This window comes from Lepidochelys kempii, chromosome 5 (genome assembly GCF_965140285.1).
Source record: "Lepidochelys kempii isolate rLepKem1 chromosome 5, rLepKem1.hap1, whole genome shotgun sequence".
Taxonomy (NCBI): Eukaryota; Metazoa; Chordata; order Testudines; family Cheloniidae; genus Lepidochelys; species Lepidochelys kempii.
Genome location: NC_136384.1, coordinates 129,676,073 through 129,692,901, shown reverse-complemented (window position 1 = coordinate 129,692,901; position 16,829 = coordinate 129,676,073). Strand labels below are relative to the sequence as shown.

Genomic DNA, 16,829 nt, shown 5'->3' with positions numbered 1-16,829 from the left:
CTGGTTGGCTGCATAGTTCTCACTTAGAAACAGATGACCAAATCCTGCCTTAACATACAGACTGTGTAATAATATTGGTAGCAATGGGTCACATGGGCCAAGAGTGAGGGCAAAACAAGGCTCATAGGGTATGTCTATGCAGTGTTTTGGAGCCCACAGTAGTGAGCCTTCCAGCCTTGGTCAACAGACTCAGGGTAGTGCTCTAAAACAGCTGTATAGCTAGCACTTTTAAGGGGTAGCCCAGGCTAGAGCTCAGGCTCTGAAGCCCAAACCTGTCCCTAGGCTTCAGAGCCCGAGCTCTAGCCCAAGTCACAACTTTAAACAGGATACTAGCAGGAGCCTTGCTAGTCCAAGTCTGTCGACTCTGGCTGGAAGGCTTGCTCCCATGAGTTCCAAAACACAGTGTAGACATACCCTAGGAGGCTTAATTGGAAATGTCAAAATCTCTGCTCACTGGAATGACAGGGGAATGACCAAAAAGGTGTCAGTTGTCCAATGTTAACTTCAAAGGAAATTCACCTGCCCCTCCTGGAATCATAAATATGTTGTGAGAGATCAAAGAAAACAAGATTTTTGTAGTTCTTCCCCATATTGTTAACACTTATTCCTAGTCCCAAACTATTTCCAAGCATGCATATGCTCTATACAAGAGACATGTAGATGTTTCCAGTGTAGATTTTAAAACCGGCCAGGCTTCCTACAGGAGGCAGGACCTGGATGAGCAGCATGGATTCCTCTTTCTCTATAATATTATATTAACATGGTGAGAACAATTCTTTAGATTCTTCCTCCCAAGGCTGATAGACATGAGCAGCAGTAGCAGCATTTAAAAAGGCAGTATCATTACTGCAATTCAGAGAAAATTCTTGCTTTGCCTCTTTATAGCTAAGAAAAACTGACTTTGAAATGGGTGGTATGAGCATTGCATGTCATTGAATTTATACGGGGGTAAAAGGACTGCTTTAGATAAGGTGCAAGCTAGGGATAAAACTGTCAGAAGGTTAAATGGGGAAGGAGCTGTCTTGAGCTACAGTATTTCCTCTAGCCAACATATCCTCATTTTAGTTTGTCAGCACTGTACTAATTTTACAGTAACTTAAGTAATAAGCCCCTTAAGTTATTTCTGAATGCTTATTAGACTAGCAACAAACTTAGTTTATTGAATGACACTACTGCTAAAAATATTAAACATTTTATAGCTATTAGCATGCTATTGTTCTGTGCAATTTCCATCTACAATATCTGAAAAGGCACTCACTCCTATTCAACTGAATGTCTACTGTGTCAATATGAATACAGAAGATTTATTAAAATCTAAGATGATGAAGGTTGTAAAACCATTTTTCATTTCCGGGTTCCAGGAGATATCCAGCAGAACACACTGAAACCAAACTCATCAGGCCAATTAAAATATTGATTCAAACTTTTTGAAGAATTTGAAAATCTGAGTGGCACAACAGGAAATTGAAAGTCAGTAGCAACTTTACTACTCCTCTAGGCATATTTAACAATGCCTCACAAAATATTTAACGAGAAGTCTAAAAAGAATGTTTAGAGCATAAAAGGTTTTTTAAAACCTAGAGCTGCAATATGTTTAAGTAACGACAGGTTTCAGAGTAGCAGCCGTGGTAGTCTGTATCCGCAAAAAGAAAAGGAGGACTTGTGGCACCTTAGAGACTAACAAATTTATTTGAGCATAAGCTTTCGCGAGCTACAGCTCACTTCATCGGATGCGTTCAGTGGAAAATACAGTGGGGAGATTTTATATACATAGAGAACATGAAACAATGGGTGTTACCATACACACTGTAACGAGAGTGATCAGGTAAGGTGAGCTATTACCAGGAGAGTGGCGGTGGGGGGAAGAGACCACCTTTTGTAGTGATAATCAAGGTGGGCCATTTCCAGCAGCTGACAAGAACGTCTGAGGAACAGCGGGAGGGTGGGGGATAAACATGGGGAAATAGTTTTACTTTGTGTAATGACCCATCCATTCCCAGTCTTTATTCAAGCCTAAGTTAATTGTATCCAGTTTGTAAATTAATTCCAATTCAGCAGTCTCTCTGTGGAGTCTGTTTTTGAAGTTTTAGTTTTTTTGTTGAATTGCCACTTTTAGATCTGTAATCGAGTGACCAAAGAGACTGAAGTGTTCTGAATGTTTTGAATGTTATAATTCTTCTATGGGTATCCGTATGGCCCCACAGTATGCCAACATTTTTATGGCTGACTTAGAACAACGCTTCCTCAGCTCTCGTCCCCTTACGCCCCTACTCTACTTGCGCTACATTGATGACATCTTCATCATCTGGACCGATGGAAAAGAAACCCTAGAGGAATTCCACCATGATTTCAACAATTTCCATCCCACCATCAACCTCAGCCTGGACCAGTCCACACACGAGATCCACTTCCTGGACACTACGGTGCTAATAAGCGATGGTCACAGAAACACCACCACCCCCCGCTCTCCTGCTGGTAATAGCTCACCTTACCTGATCAGTCTAGTTACAGTGTGTATGGTAACACCCATTGTTTCATGTTCTCTGTGTATATAAAATCTCCCCACTGTATTTTCCACTGAATGCCTCTGATGAAGTGAGCTGTAGCTCACGAAAGCTTATGCTCAAATAAATTTGTTAGTCTCTAAAGTGCCACAAGTACGCCTTTTCTTTTTATGTTTAAGTAGTGATTCAGATCCGTTGACCCCTTTCCTCTCTCCAGTGTTCCAGCCTTAATTCCAAGGAAAGTGGAACCTGAGCAAAGGACATAGACATTGAATTGCTAATTACAAAACCCTAGGTTAAAAGGAAAAGATACAGGGTATGTCCATATTGTAATTAAAAACCTGCAGCAGGCCCATGCCAGCTGACTTGGACTAAGTGGCTGTTTAATTGCAGTGCAAACGTTCGGGCTTGGGTTGCAGCTAAGACTCTAGGACCCTGCAAGGTGGGAGGGTCCCAGAGCTCGGGCTGCAGCCCAAGCCTGAATGTCTACATCGCAATTAAACAGCCCCGCAAGCCTGAGCCCCGTGAACCCAAGTCTGCTGGCATAGGTCAGCTGCAGGTGTCTAACTGTAGTGCAGACATACCCAGACAGACCCAACCTGACAGTATCTGCAGCACCCAGATTCAAACAAACCCTGAAAGGCTAAAGATGCTGCAAGTTCTACCTAATATATTCAGATGAAACACTGGTCTGCTGCATTTGACCTTAACCAATCAATGACAACAAAAAATGGCCATATATCTAAGTGAGCTATAGAGCTGTCCAGGTTAGGATTCTGGTTTCTGTGACAACAGTAAAGGAGATCTCAGTTTCCAATAGCGGACACTAAGTGTGTTTCCCACGCTGTTTGTACATGTGTGATATCAGCTGTTACAGAAGCAAACTGAATTTTGAATCTGGGTCTTGGGAAGTAAATGAAGTTCAATTTCAAATATTTATTTTTAAAATGTATTTGCATTTTAAATTTATAAAATATATTCCAAAATTGGAGATTTAGCCTTTCCAATTTTCAACAGCACAAAAATGATTTTGTTAAATACTTTCCTAACTTCCGAATGTAAAGTGTTCCCAATTTACACAAAATTATGTAGTAGGCCTAGATCATCAATCCCTTTGACAGAATTTAAAATTTCTAAAAATAAATAGTTACAAAAAACATGCAACTTTTTTTAATGAACTCTTTAAACTCTGAATGGATTACTCAGTGGGCCATTGCTATGGTTACACTGATAAAGGAAGGAAAGATTTGTTCAGTCTCCAAAAATCCAGCCTAAAACTGAGAAATATTTATGCTGCTGCAGGGACATATTATTCAACCAAATCAATACGAGCTTCCGTTTAAGATGCTACCTCAAAAACATTGCTACAAAATTTTAGCTTTCATCTTTGTTATAAAAGCATTCTAAAAACATGCTGTAAAAGCCATTCTCCCTTTGGAAAATCGTTAGAAGACTGATACCCATCTGCATGAATACTGTACATTGCCAAGTGTAAGGTTTTCAAAATATTCCTAAAACCTCAAATTTTGAACCTGAAACCGAAGTAAAAAAATTACAGGAGCTTTGTCTTGTCTTACTCGTCTCCCTCACAGTACTACACTGACACAAAAGCGGTTGTACCCCACTGTGCTGGGCACTGTATGGACTGATACAGATGGAGAGGGAATCTCTGCTCCAGACAGCTCACAATTTAAGTGACAGGTGAAAGGAAGGGGATGGGGATAGAACATCATACATATAAACATGGAGATGATTAACAAACCTGTGCCAGATCCAGGATTTTTTTTAAAACATGGGAATAAAAATAGGGTGAGAAATAAGGGAGTTAGTAAGAGTACTGAACTATAAAAAGGGCAGGAAGAGCAACTAAGGGCTAAAGTTAAGGGGGGAAAGGCATATGAGCTCCTGTTTACATTATGTGGATGCTTTTCTGTATCTGTGAGAACCATTCCTTTTAATTTTATCAGCTTTTAGTACAGACAATTACCTGCTAACTTCGGAGCTCAAGTAGCACAGCAAGTGAATGGCCCAAAGCAAAGGTCCTGCGTACGTTGCAAACCCAGTAAGAAAAATTGCTGGTATTTCCACATAGTTGTCTAATCCCACAAAACCAGCTGAAATATCCACTGTAGCAATACTATTTGAGTTTCCCTGAAAATAAAACAAAGATATCACTTAGATGTCTGAAAGGCAGAATGAAACAGTACACATCAAAGAGTTTAATTAACACGTAGCTTTAAAGGCTTAATAAATCTTTGAGCCCTAAATCAGTATTCTGAATTTAACTAAAGAAACTTATGAGAAAGAGGTTCTACGTTAGCACATAAATGAGGAACACAAACAACCCTTGAAGCATGAAGCTTTTCTCACAAGCAAGAATAAAAATAAATCTTTGGCAAATGCAACCTTTGCTACGTAGGTAGCTAAATGCTACCTTAATATAGCATATATGCTGTGGAGAATAACTCCTTTATGTTCAAAAGTCTGAAGGACGGGAGGCAACCATATGCCTCTGAAAACAGCACTTATTTTGCTCAAAACATGAAATTTCATATGGTCAGAAGCACCTCTCACTATCTGGAAGCTATTAGTTGCATTGCCGTGGCGACATTTTGTGACACCGACAATAAGGAAGTGCTATGTCAGACTAACGAGTTTCCAATCTGCTTTAACACTAGTTTAATGACACAGAAGCTTAGTGTTCTGATTGCTTTTCCTCATGACCTGGCCTTAAACTCATGCATCTCTTTAGTAACTAGAGTATCATGCAGAATAAATAGGTGTACAAGCAGGTTGTGCAAGAAAAATCAAGAGTTATTTTAAATAATTATTTGAATCCAATCATTACATTTAATATGAAATAAAAGAAGAAAGGCAAGAACAATATTCAAGGTTTTAGCCTACAATTTCCTTCCTCCCTCTTACAGGCACATTGTTTCAAAAGACAGTTAAAGACGACAAGTCTGACCAATGCAATCAAATGGAAGCCTCATCTGCCAATGGTCATCCATTCCTGACAATTTTACATTGTAAGTTCTTTTGAATAAAGTTTTACTAATATGAACTTCTCCGCATATTTTCAATTGCTATTTTCTTAGTTATGAAGCCGACCATGGAATACTAACTGAAACCTCAACTTATGAACTGGATTTGGAGACTTTTTAAAACACATTATTTACTTTAAGCTGTCACTGCTTGTAAACATCAGGTTTCAGCATGAAGACAGGTTTCAGCCAGACCACACCACATGATCCATTGTCTACAGCCAAGCTCTACGATACAACCGCATTTGCTCCAACCCTCAGAGAGACAAACACCTACAAGATCTCTCTCAAGCGTTCTTACAACTACAGTACCCACCTGCTGAAGTGAAGAAACAGATTGACAGAGCCAGAGGAGTACCCAAAAGTTACCTACTACAGGACAGGCTCAACAAAGAAAACAACAGAACGCCACTAGCCATCACCTTCAGCCCCCAACTAAAACCTCTCCAACGCATCATCAAGGGTCTACAACCTATCCTGAAGGATGACCCGTCACTCTCTCAGATCTTTGAAGACAGGCCAGTCCTTGCTTACAGACAGCCCCCCAACTTGAAGCAAATACTCACCAGCAACCACACACCACACAACAGAACCACTAACCCAGAAACCTATCCTTGCAACAAAGCCCATTGCCAACTGTGTCCACATATCTGTTCAGGGGACACCATCATAGGGCCTAATCACATCAGCCACACTATCAGAGGCTCGTTCACCTGCACATCTACCAATGTGATATAAGCCATCATGTGCCAGCAATGCCCGTCTGCCATGTACGTTGGCCAAACTGGACAGTCTCTACGTAAAAGAACAAATGGACACAAATCAGATGTCAAGAATTATAACATTCAAAAACCAGTCGGAGAACACTTCAATCTCTTTGGTCACTCGATTACAGACCTAAAAGTGGCAATTCTTCAACAAAAAAAACTTCAAAAGCAGACTCCAACAAGAGACTGCTGAATTGGAATTAATTTGTAAACTGGATACAATTAACTTAGGCTTGAATAAAGACTGGGAGTGGATGGGTCATTACACAAAGTAAAACTATTTCCCCATGTTTATCCCCCCCCCCCCCACACACACACACACACAGTGTTCCTCAGACGTTCTTGTCAACTGCTGGAAATGGCCCACCTTGATCATCACTAAAAAAGGTCCCGTCCCCCCCCCCCCGCCCCCCGCTCTCCTGCTGGTAATAGGCTCACCTTACCTGATCAATCTCGTTACAGTGTGTATTCTTAACACCCATTGTTTCATGTTCTCTGTGTATATAAATCTCCCCACTGTATTTTCCACTGAATGCATCCGTGAGCTGTAGCTCACGAAAGCCTATGCTCAGATAAATTTGTTAGTCTCTAAGGTGCCACAAGTCCTCCTTTTAGTATGAAGACAATGGTCTACATTTTTTAGGACTCTATAATTAATGAAGACTAAAGTAATCTTTACTTCTGTTGTCACTGCATGCTCTGAATTAAACAGCAATGATAAAACCACAGGGCACTTCCAGGGAATTAATGATCCATTGGAAGGAGCGGATGGCTTGAGGCTCAGGAAAATAATGATAATCAGGCAAGGTTTGTTGAAAAATTCATTGAGGTTCATAAGCTACTGACTTACAGTAACAACGTGACACACAAAAAAGATGCTGATTTAACTGTATTAAATTTGTTACAGTTGGTTAATAAGCTTGATTTTTTTTCCCTTCATCTTGTAACACAATGTAGCAATTAAAGCAAAAAAGCAACAGGAGTCAAAGTAAGCTGGCTTTCGCATCTTCATCTCAATAAAAGCCCTCAATTATACTGATCCAGCCACTGGCAAATTAATATCTTTCCTCTAAATATAACTATTTCTCCAATTTTACAATAAAAATACCATATATAAAAGTTCAGAAAGTGTCCCTGATAATTTCCCTGAAGAAAAGCCTGGCCAGCAACCCTCACACCTCATATAGAATATATTCCCATATAGCAGGAGAAAAAGCCACAGAAATTCCTTATGACTAACCACCCACAATGTCTCTCTCATTCAGAAGGAAGTCAATCCAATCCACATCTCCCTTCCACAAGGATGGAAATGCTGGTTGAGGTAGCCTGGGACCAGCACAAAAAGGAAAAAGAGGGAAAAATGTCACTCTCCCAAATCAATGTCCATAAATAATGTATCCTTATATTCTATATCCCCAATATTACCCTGAGAGTTATATTTGCCACCCTTACTCACAGTAGAGCAGTTCTACTCATTGATGTCAATGAGGCTCCGCAGGAAGTAAGGTAGCAGAATTTGGCCTTTCTTCAGATTCTCAACAATTTACATTTACAATAGTTTTAATCTCACCTAAACTACATCAAAGTTTCATACAGTTCCAGTTCAGAGGCTTTGTATGTCTCAAGTCAGTGACAGAACTAGATTTGTCTGTTGCTATTTTAAATATTAATCATGTCTGTTAACATTCTTAAATTAATTATTTGTATTGCAGTAGCACCTAGGAGTCCTGGGACTCCATATTAAAGTGGAATATTTTAATACAAACCAGCATGATCCAAGCAGGGTGAATGAACATGATTTTACATGCCACTGTTTTTGCCAATATTACAGTCCACAATGAAGATATTTACTGGAGTTACCTGATCTTTTCCCCATTTGAAAAAAACAGTGGCAGTAAATATTTATACTATGGCAGGAAATCAAAGCACTTCTGAGAATTTGGCAAAACACCATCTCAAATTATTTATTAAATACCTTAATTAACATGGACCATAGAAGTTTTTCAAAAGCTTTTAAAATTTTTAAATTAGTCCACTTAGCCTTTGAGTTTTCCCATTGCCCACTGAAACTACCACTATTAATACCTCCTGCTCCACAAATGAACTTTACATATTTCCTTTTGTATATACTTTATTTCTGAAGCTCTATTCCTTCAAGAATTTAGTTGATGTTATAATATTACGAATAAAACATTCTGAAAGTTGTATCACTATTTTCAGAAGCTATCCTTCCCCATATGTGCCAGGATAGATTTTACCATATTATATTTTATTAGTAGTAGCCTTTAGAGACAGACTAAACTAGACCAGAAGTTATAAAATGACTGCAATTTTATATTAGCTTAGTTCATGTTCTTGCCAAGAACACTGTACGTTTTTATATATATATATATAAAATATAAAAAATGTGCATGTTAGCACTATTTATTTATTTTTTGTATGTACGTGCAAATGTTATTCCACGCTAAATAGCATAGGTTGGTGGAGAATAAAGTTAACTGAAACCTAGGGGCCTCACTCTGCATGAGTAGTTCCACTGACTTGAGTCTTTGCAGGATCAGGCCCTATGGTGCAATTTAACAACACATGGTAGAATACCTACACACATTATTTTCACTGATGCTGTATTATCAGCTTACCTGAAAATAGAAGAAGGCTTGGCCAAACCAATAATGCATAATAGTAATTTGAGCTGCATCAAATTTTAGTGGCTTCCAGATACATCTTGTCATTATCATTTGAATCAGTAGGCAAAACACCAAAACTGGCAGGTTATGGGGTCTAAATAGCAGGGCTGCTAGCAGAACCAATCCGCTATATACTTCCCATAAACCAATACTCTTGGTCTTGCAGTCTGCAGATATAACCTGTGATTTGAGTAAATCTTTGGTTCCAGTGAAGATTATGCCAAGAACAAAGACATAAACAAAACGAGCTTCAATAATTCCCCTAAAAAGGAAAACCAGAAAGATAATTTGTTAGTATCTATTTTCACAAGTCAAAAAAAGTATGAGACAAAGATGATTCTGAGAAATGCATCAAAATTCAAGTGTGATCACTGACCAAGTGTGTCATAAAGTGTATTTCAAATAGAATAGTGTTAAAAATATTTCAAATTTAAACTGTGCTACCCCAATGAAACAGCTTTGGCAACGAACACATTAGTTTTTTTTAATTGTTAAGTCAGCTAAAGTCACTGCAATGATTTGTTACTCCTATCAAGTATCAATCCTGGTACATATGGGGAAGGATAGCTCCTAAACTTACTAACATCCAGATGGCTTGTCAGTTTAACATATGAATTTTATCTTGAAATTTAAAATTCAAGAACTTTTTAGATTTAGGAAGTTTCTTTCAACAACTAATTATTTGATTTGTGTCAGTTTTTTCAAATCACAGGCATTTAAGGCTATATCAAAATATTACTCAAACGTTTTTATTTCAGCCAGAGATCCACGATCTACAGTTCTCTTAGAAAATCCAACACAGTGGGCATGAATGGACTTTTCACAATAATCTCCCAATTTTAAACAGTATACACCTGACTAGAATCATTGGATGCATAGTACTACATCACCGTAAACTCTGGTAATATGCAAACTGCAAATTAATAGCAGGTGAAGAAAGGTTAACATTAAGCTTGAGATTTTAAGCACACCAGATTTAGGAAACTGAAAAGTTAAAAGTTCATACAACGGGAACTTGACTAGGTTATACTTTTGACAATGTAATTAGATCATTTCATTCAGTTAAATGTATAATCAACCTTGAATATATACAAAAGCAGCAATATGGCTTACTGTTTTATGAATATTAACTTGCGTATTTAATTTCTCAATCTTCACATTCCATTAACAGAATTTGGGTTTTTGGGGTTTTTTACATGTAATGTCTTTATATTTTTCTTCCCCCCCCAGTACTATTGTTCCAATTCACTTCTGCCTGCATATAAATTTCTGCATATGATACCTTACTGAAAATAAAGTACATGTGTAAACAGTGGTTAAGATTTTCAAAAATGGTTGTTTAAGATCAAGTTCTGAAATTCTTAGTCACAAAGTGGCACAACTTATCAATTTTAATGTTTCAAGGCACAAGAAAACCACTAAAATGAGGCTAGGAAGCGTCTCTGGTCAGGTTTTTATGCAACTTTCTGACATAGGTTTCTTGTACCATACTTTGACGCATACAATACTATCTGCTGTTGAGGACGGGATACTGGTAGGTACAAATGGAGAGGATAAATTGTAGAAAAGGAAAAGAATTAAGAAACAACCAGGAAAAAATAACTTTTTCAAAATCAAACAGTTTATGAATAAATGTTGCTGACCTGTAACCTCTGACCTGATTTTAGGGAGCAATATTAAATTGTATATCATATCAAGAGTCCAGGAGAGTTGGCTGTATTTCAGGGAATCCCTGTTGAGGTTACAGGGACAAACCATCCCGATGTGTCGAAAGAACAGTAAATATGGCAGGCGACAAGCTTGGCTTAACGGTGAAATCCTAGCGGATCTTAAACATAAAAAAGAAGCTTACAAGAAGTGGAAGGTTGGACATATGACCAGGGAAGAGTATAAAAATATTACTTGGGCATGTAGGAATGAAATCAGGAGGGCCAAATCGCACCTGGAGCTGCAGCTAGCAAGAGATGTCAAGAGTAACAAGAAGGGTTTCTTCAGGTATGTTGGAACAAGAAGAAAGCCAAGGAAAGTGTGGGCCCATTAATGAAGGAGGGAGGCAACCTAGTGACAGAGGATGTGGAAAAAGCTAATGTACTCAATGCTTTTTTTGCCTCTGTCTTCACAAACAAGGTCAGCTCCCAGACTGCTGCACTGGGCATCACAACATGGGGAATAGATGGCCAGCCCTCTATGGAGAACGAGGTGGTTAGGGACTATTTAGAAAAGCTGGACGTGCACAAGCCCATGGGGCCGGACGAGTTGCATCCAAGAGTGCTAAAGGAATTGGCGGCTGTGATTGCAGAGAAATTGGCCATTATCTTTGAAAACTCGTGGCGAACGGGGGAAGTCCCAGATGACTGGAAAAAGGCTAATGTAGTGCCAATCTTTAAAAAAGGGAAGAAGGAGGATCCTGGGAACTACAGGCCAGTCAGCCTCACCTCAGTCCCCGGAAAAATCATGAAGCAGGTCCTCAAAGAATCAATCCTGAAGCACTTACATGAGAGGAAAGTGATCAGGAACAGTCAGCATGGATTCACCAAAGGAAGGTCATGCCTGACTAATCTAATCGCCTTCTATGATGAGATTACTGGTTCTGTGGATGAAGGGAAAGTAGTGGATGTATTGTTTCTTGACTTTAGCAAAGCTTTTGACACGGTCTCCCACAGTATTCTTGTCAGCAAGTTAAAGAAGTATGGGCTGGATGAATGCACTATAAGGTGGGTAGAAAGTTGGCTAGATTGTCGGGCTCAATGGGTAGTGATCAATGGCTCCATGTCTAGTTGGCAGCCGGTGCCAAGTGGAGTACCCCAGGGGTCGGTCCTGGGGCCGGTTTTGTTCAATATCTTCATAAATGATCTGGAGGATGGTGTGGATTGCACTCTCAGCAAATTTCCGGATGATACTAAACTGGGAGGAGTGGTAGATATGCTGGAGGGCAGGAATAGGATACAGAGGGACCTAAACAAATTGGAGGATCGGGCCAAAAGAAATCTGATGAGGTTCAATAAGGATAAGTGCAGGGTCCTGCACTTAGCACAGAAGAACCCAATGCACAGCTACCGACTAGGGACCGAATGGCTAGGCAGCAGTTCTGCGGAAAAGGACCTAGGGGTGACAGTGGACGAGAAGCTGGATATGAGTCAACAGTGTGCCCTTGTTGCCAAGAAGGCCAATGGCATTTTGGGATGTATAAGTAGGGACATAGACAGCAGATCGAGGGACGTGATCGTCCCCCTCTATTTGACATTGGTGAGGCCTCATCTGGAGTACTGTGTCCAGTTTTGGGCCCCACACTACAAGAAGGATGTGGATAAATTGGAGAGAGTCCAGCGAAGGGCAACAAAAATGATTAGGGGTCTAGAACACATGACTTGTGAGGAGAGGCTGAGGGAACTGGGATTGTTTAGTCTGCAGAAGAGAAGAATGAGGGGGGATTTGATAGCTGCTTTCAACTACCTGAGAGGTGGTTCCAGAAAGGATGGTTCTAGACTATTCTCAGTGGTAGAAGAGGACAGGAGAAGGAGTAATGGTCTCAAGTTGCAGTGGGGGAGGTTTAGGTTGGATATTAGGAAAAACTTTTTCACTAGGAGGGTGGTGAAACACTGGAATGCGTTACCTAGGGAGGTGGTAGAATCTTCTTCCTTAGAAGTTTTTAAGGTCAGGCTTGACAAAGCCCTGGCTGGGATGATTTAATTGGGGATTGGTCCTGCTTTGAACAGGGGGTTGGACTAGATGACCTCCTGAGGTCCCTTCCAACCCTGATATTCTATGATCTATGATTTTATGATGCTAAGGCATATTAACATGCTTTAAGATAGTAATATAGAAGTTAGAGCTGTAATAGTAATAGAATAACAAAAAATTAATATTTGAGATAGGCTTTGCAATAAGTTGAGGCCTAGTAAAGTCTGTTAGTTTAAGTATCATTATCTTAAGCAGCAGACAGTTAGCAGAAGGCCTAACACTTCGGCCAAGAGTAAGTGCTTAACCTAGAGTTATATAATTTAGCAATTTATAATAAGCTAACCACAAAAGAACAAACCAAATCTAATTTTGGGGAGTTTTTTTAGTATGTGTAACCATGTGATTAACCTCATTCCCATACTGGAAACAATTAAAAGTGTATTAATGCGGTATTGATGCAAACAGCTATGTTATCAACTGGAACTCCAGTTATGGTTTTCCAGACAGCCAGACATGGATGGGGGTCAGGATTCAGTCAAATATGGTCACCAGACATGTGAGTGTGTCCAGGGGAAGGAGGCATGAGGTATTTAAAAAAAAGATATCCAACAGGACATCGGAATCAACAAAGTAGATGGAAGCCCAAATGTTATTCAGGCTCATGATGAACTTCCCCAAAATGATTCCTAGAGTATATCTTTTGGAAAAACATCCAATCTTGATTTAAAGATGGGTCAATGATGGAGAATCCACCATGAGCCTTGGTAAGTTGTTCCAGTGGTTAATTACTCTCACCGTTAAAAATTTATGCTTTCAATTTGTCTAGCTTCAACTTCCAGCCATTAGATCATGTTATACTTTTCTCCGATAGATTGAAAAGCCCATTATTAAATATTTGCTCCCCGTGTTGGTACTTACAGATTGTAATCAAGTCACCCATTAACCTTCTCTTCATTAAGCTAAATTAAGCTCCTTAAGTCTATCACTATAAGGCATGTTTTCCAATCCTTTAATTATTCTTGGGGTTCTTCTCTGAACCCTCTCCAATTTATCAACATTCTCCTTTAGGATTGAAGCCAGTCTCTTGGCTTTACTGTTGGTAGTACTAAAAATATTTAGCCAATTTTCTGTTTTAGAATATCAGAACACACCACATTTCACAGCTTCTCAAGCAAAACCAGTATTTTAGGGAATGTATGCTAACCACTTTCTACAACTGCTATTTTAGTACACCCATAAATTGATCTTTATTCTCCATTTCCAGGTACCATCATAGCCACAATATCAAGCATTTGAGAGGGGAGCAAAAGTTTTTGAAACAACCTGAAGTGATCACTGGGCTCCAGAATTTTGAGAACGGCTGTTCAAGAAGAAGAGAGCATGAGACAAGGCAAAGCAGAACTGGTAGGAAGAGAAGGTATCTAGATGTACACTAAAAATTAATTGGTGCGTCTCTGTTCATTGGTCAAACTGGACCAAAGTCAGCATTCACTGTGGACTACTGAGCCACCCAATAGTACAATGGGGTCCTAGTCCATAAACAGGACTCCTAGGTGCTATATAATACAAATAAATAAAAAATGCCAAAAAATAATATTTTTAGGAAACCAAATACAATAGAATTTCTCCATTGCCACAATTAATTACTTATATGTTCTGAGTGGAGAGTGAACATGCCCTGCTCTATAGATACCAGAATCAATTCAGATCTTAAAGTAAACTGATTCAGAAGCTCTCAGGTGCTCAAGATGTGGTAGTCTGGATCACATAACCCAACTTTGGACAAACCTGATTTCAACCAGGCAAGTATTCACAAGAAACAAGCTTAGCCAGAATCTCCTGGAAAAAGTCAAAGCAAAACTTTTCCCTTTCAAATGCGTATGTTTCAACTCTTTGTGAAACCAATTTACATTAGCATCCCAAATAGAATAATAGAATCATAGAATATCAGGGTTGGAAGGGACCACAGGTGGCCATCTAGTCCAACCCCCTGCTCAAAGTAGGGCCAATCCCCAATTTTTGCTCCAATAGGCAACCTTGACCAAAAAACTACATTTTCATATCAGAGAAAGAGACTAGAAATGAAAAGGGGATGGGGGAAATTGGGGAGATTATCTGGGGCTCCAGTTCTTTTCAGTAGCACCAACATTAATAATTTGTGATTCTATCAACCCAATAAAAGCTGAAGAAACCTGACACTAATAATGAGGACTTCCAACATATAAAGACAAAAAAACCCCACACCCACCATTAAGCCTTCAAAGCAATTTTTTTTAAAGGCGGAGACACAAATGAAACCTAACACTACAAGCTAGTGTTTGCTTGCACATTGGTGTACAGTATTTAAGTGTTTTCCACTTAACGTCCAGTTCATATGAAAGTTAGAACTTCCGTGCATTGATTTTTTCTGGTCTGCAAAGCAATTAGCCAGTAGCTATTAAACAATGTTGCCCACAGAGATTTTCCATGTGATCACGATATATACCCTACTGACAATTTCTATTTTTGGAAATGAGTTCTCCCCGCTTCTCTCCTCCACCCCTCAAAAATTCAGCTGAAAATATCTTTCGCTTTTAAGGGCTTTTTCTCTCCCTTGCTTCTATAGTAAATATACAGTCCTTGCCTCAGAATTTAAAATTTAGTTTAATGACAAAATGCAACAGTCAGGGAAAGGTAAATTAACAATATGTGCATGTATTTGTACAAGAAAGCTGTCTTCACAACATAGCTCACCACCTGGCAGGGATCTGCAGGCATCATGGCAGAGTGTCTTAAAGGATTTGAAGGAAAGTGTTTTGGACTGACCTGAGTTCAAATAGCACACAAAGTTGGAGAAGAAAGAGTGGATTTGATTTAAAGTACTAGTCAGGAAGACTCGATTTAATCATGGATTTCTACATAAAAGTGCATTCTTGTTGGTTGTTATAACCTTAATGCATATTCTTCACAACTCAGAGATAGATGTAGGTTTCATTTTTAGAAGGTACACACTCTACATTTTTAAAGTGATGTTCCTTTCATCATCTTCAGGGCAGCTTCCTCCTGAGAAGGAATACTTCTCATGATGTTGTTTCATTCGCACAACCAGGTCTTGCATTTCTTTGTTGCACTGTTTGCATTTTGCACGCATGCCTATCTTACCCACAGGTAGAGGAATGTCATTAAAATGTTCCCAAACTGGGTCTCTTATGGCCTGCTGCCATTATAGGTTTTCCCTTCTAGTGAGAGAATGATATGGTAGATCTCAAATCAATGAAGGCTACACTCAAAGACCTCAAGATTTCTGGAATATGCTGCTCAAACAGTTTCACTTTTGTTTCTACTGCCTGTCCCTCCTTCTCACATTTATCTCCAGACTTCTTCTCCTAGTCCAGATCTATTCTGCCCCCAACAATCTTCTATTCATTGAACTTTTTGGAACTTTGCACTTTTAGAGAGAGGTACGGGATTGACTCTGTGTACACAAATTTGCAGAGGGAGAATAGAGTCGAGGTCTGTTATTTCTCACCTCTATATATTAATTTATTTATTTTAAAACATTTTTGCTGTTAACAAGCATGGTATCTCTGGAGAGACAAATCCACAGTTTGAGAACTGAAAAACTAAGCATGTCTGAGGGTATCTTCTAGACTGAGCACTGAGTGCCATTGGGTAGATAAAAAGATTAACCTAAATAATCTATACAGAAGCCCCGGGTACCCCATAAAATTGGGACCCTAATCCATGAACTATTGGAACTCATTTACAAAACTTTTCTTAAACATTACAGGAATATATGCTCTTATACTATAGAATTAGAATTTATAATCCCTATTCCATGATGAGATCTCTTTGAGCTATAATTTATCTTAATTAAAACTGCCTTTAGATAAAATACTTTTTGAGGGGAAAAAACTATCAAAAAATCTGATTTTTTATTTTGATTTTTTTAAAACACTGATTTTTATCCACCCTGGAAGCAAATGGTCTTTTCAAATTGACAGCACCCTTTTTAAGGCAAGGAATTGCATCTTTTGGACACAATTTTCAAATATTTTTTCAAGTTGGAAGCACTTATACAAACATCAGCTGGGTTGAATAGTCTCAGTAAGAAAACCAACCATTACTGTGCAATACATGTTTCATGTAAATGTCCAGTTCAAAAAG

The 16,829-nt window shown here is 39.0% G+C and overlaps 1 protein-coding gene across 11 annotated transcripts in view; it reads right to left on the bottom strand.

Annotated features, from left to right (window-relative positions):
* PIGG (phosphatidylinositol glycan anchor biosynthesis class G (EMM blood group)) overlaps positions 1-16,829 on the bottom strand; it is a 168,890-nt gene that overhangs the window by 48,110 nt on the left and 103,951 nt on the right. For 7 of the 11 annotated variants that reach the window (XM_073345856.2, XM_073345864.2, XM_073345857.2 and 4 more), the window contains 2 exons: positions 8,955-9,264; positions 4,492-4,655 (listed from right to left, as the gene is read on the bottom strand). The exons of 1 other annotated variant lie outside the window; for it this stretch is intronic. In XM_073345856.2, coding sequence (XP_073201957.1) covers positions 4,492-4,655; positions 8,955-9,264 — 474 coding nt within the window. Of the gene's footprint in view, positions 1-2,649; positions 2,754-4,491; positions 4,656-7,562; positions 7,642-8,954; positions 9,265-16,829 lie in introns of those variants that run through there. 3 more of the 11 variants (XM_073345861.2, XM_073345866.1, XM_073345865.1) reach the window with 3 other exon arrangements.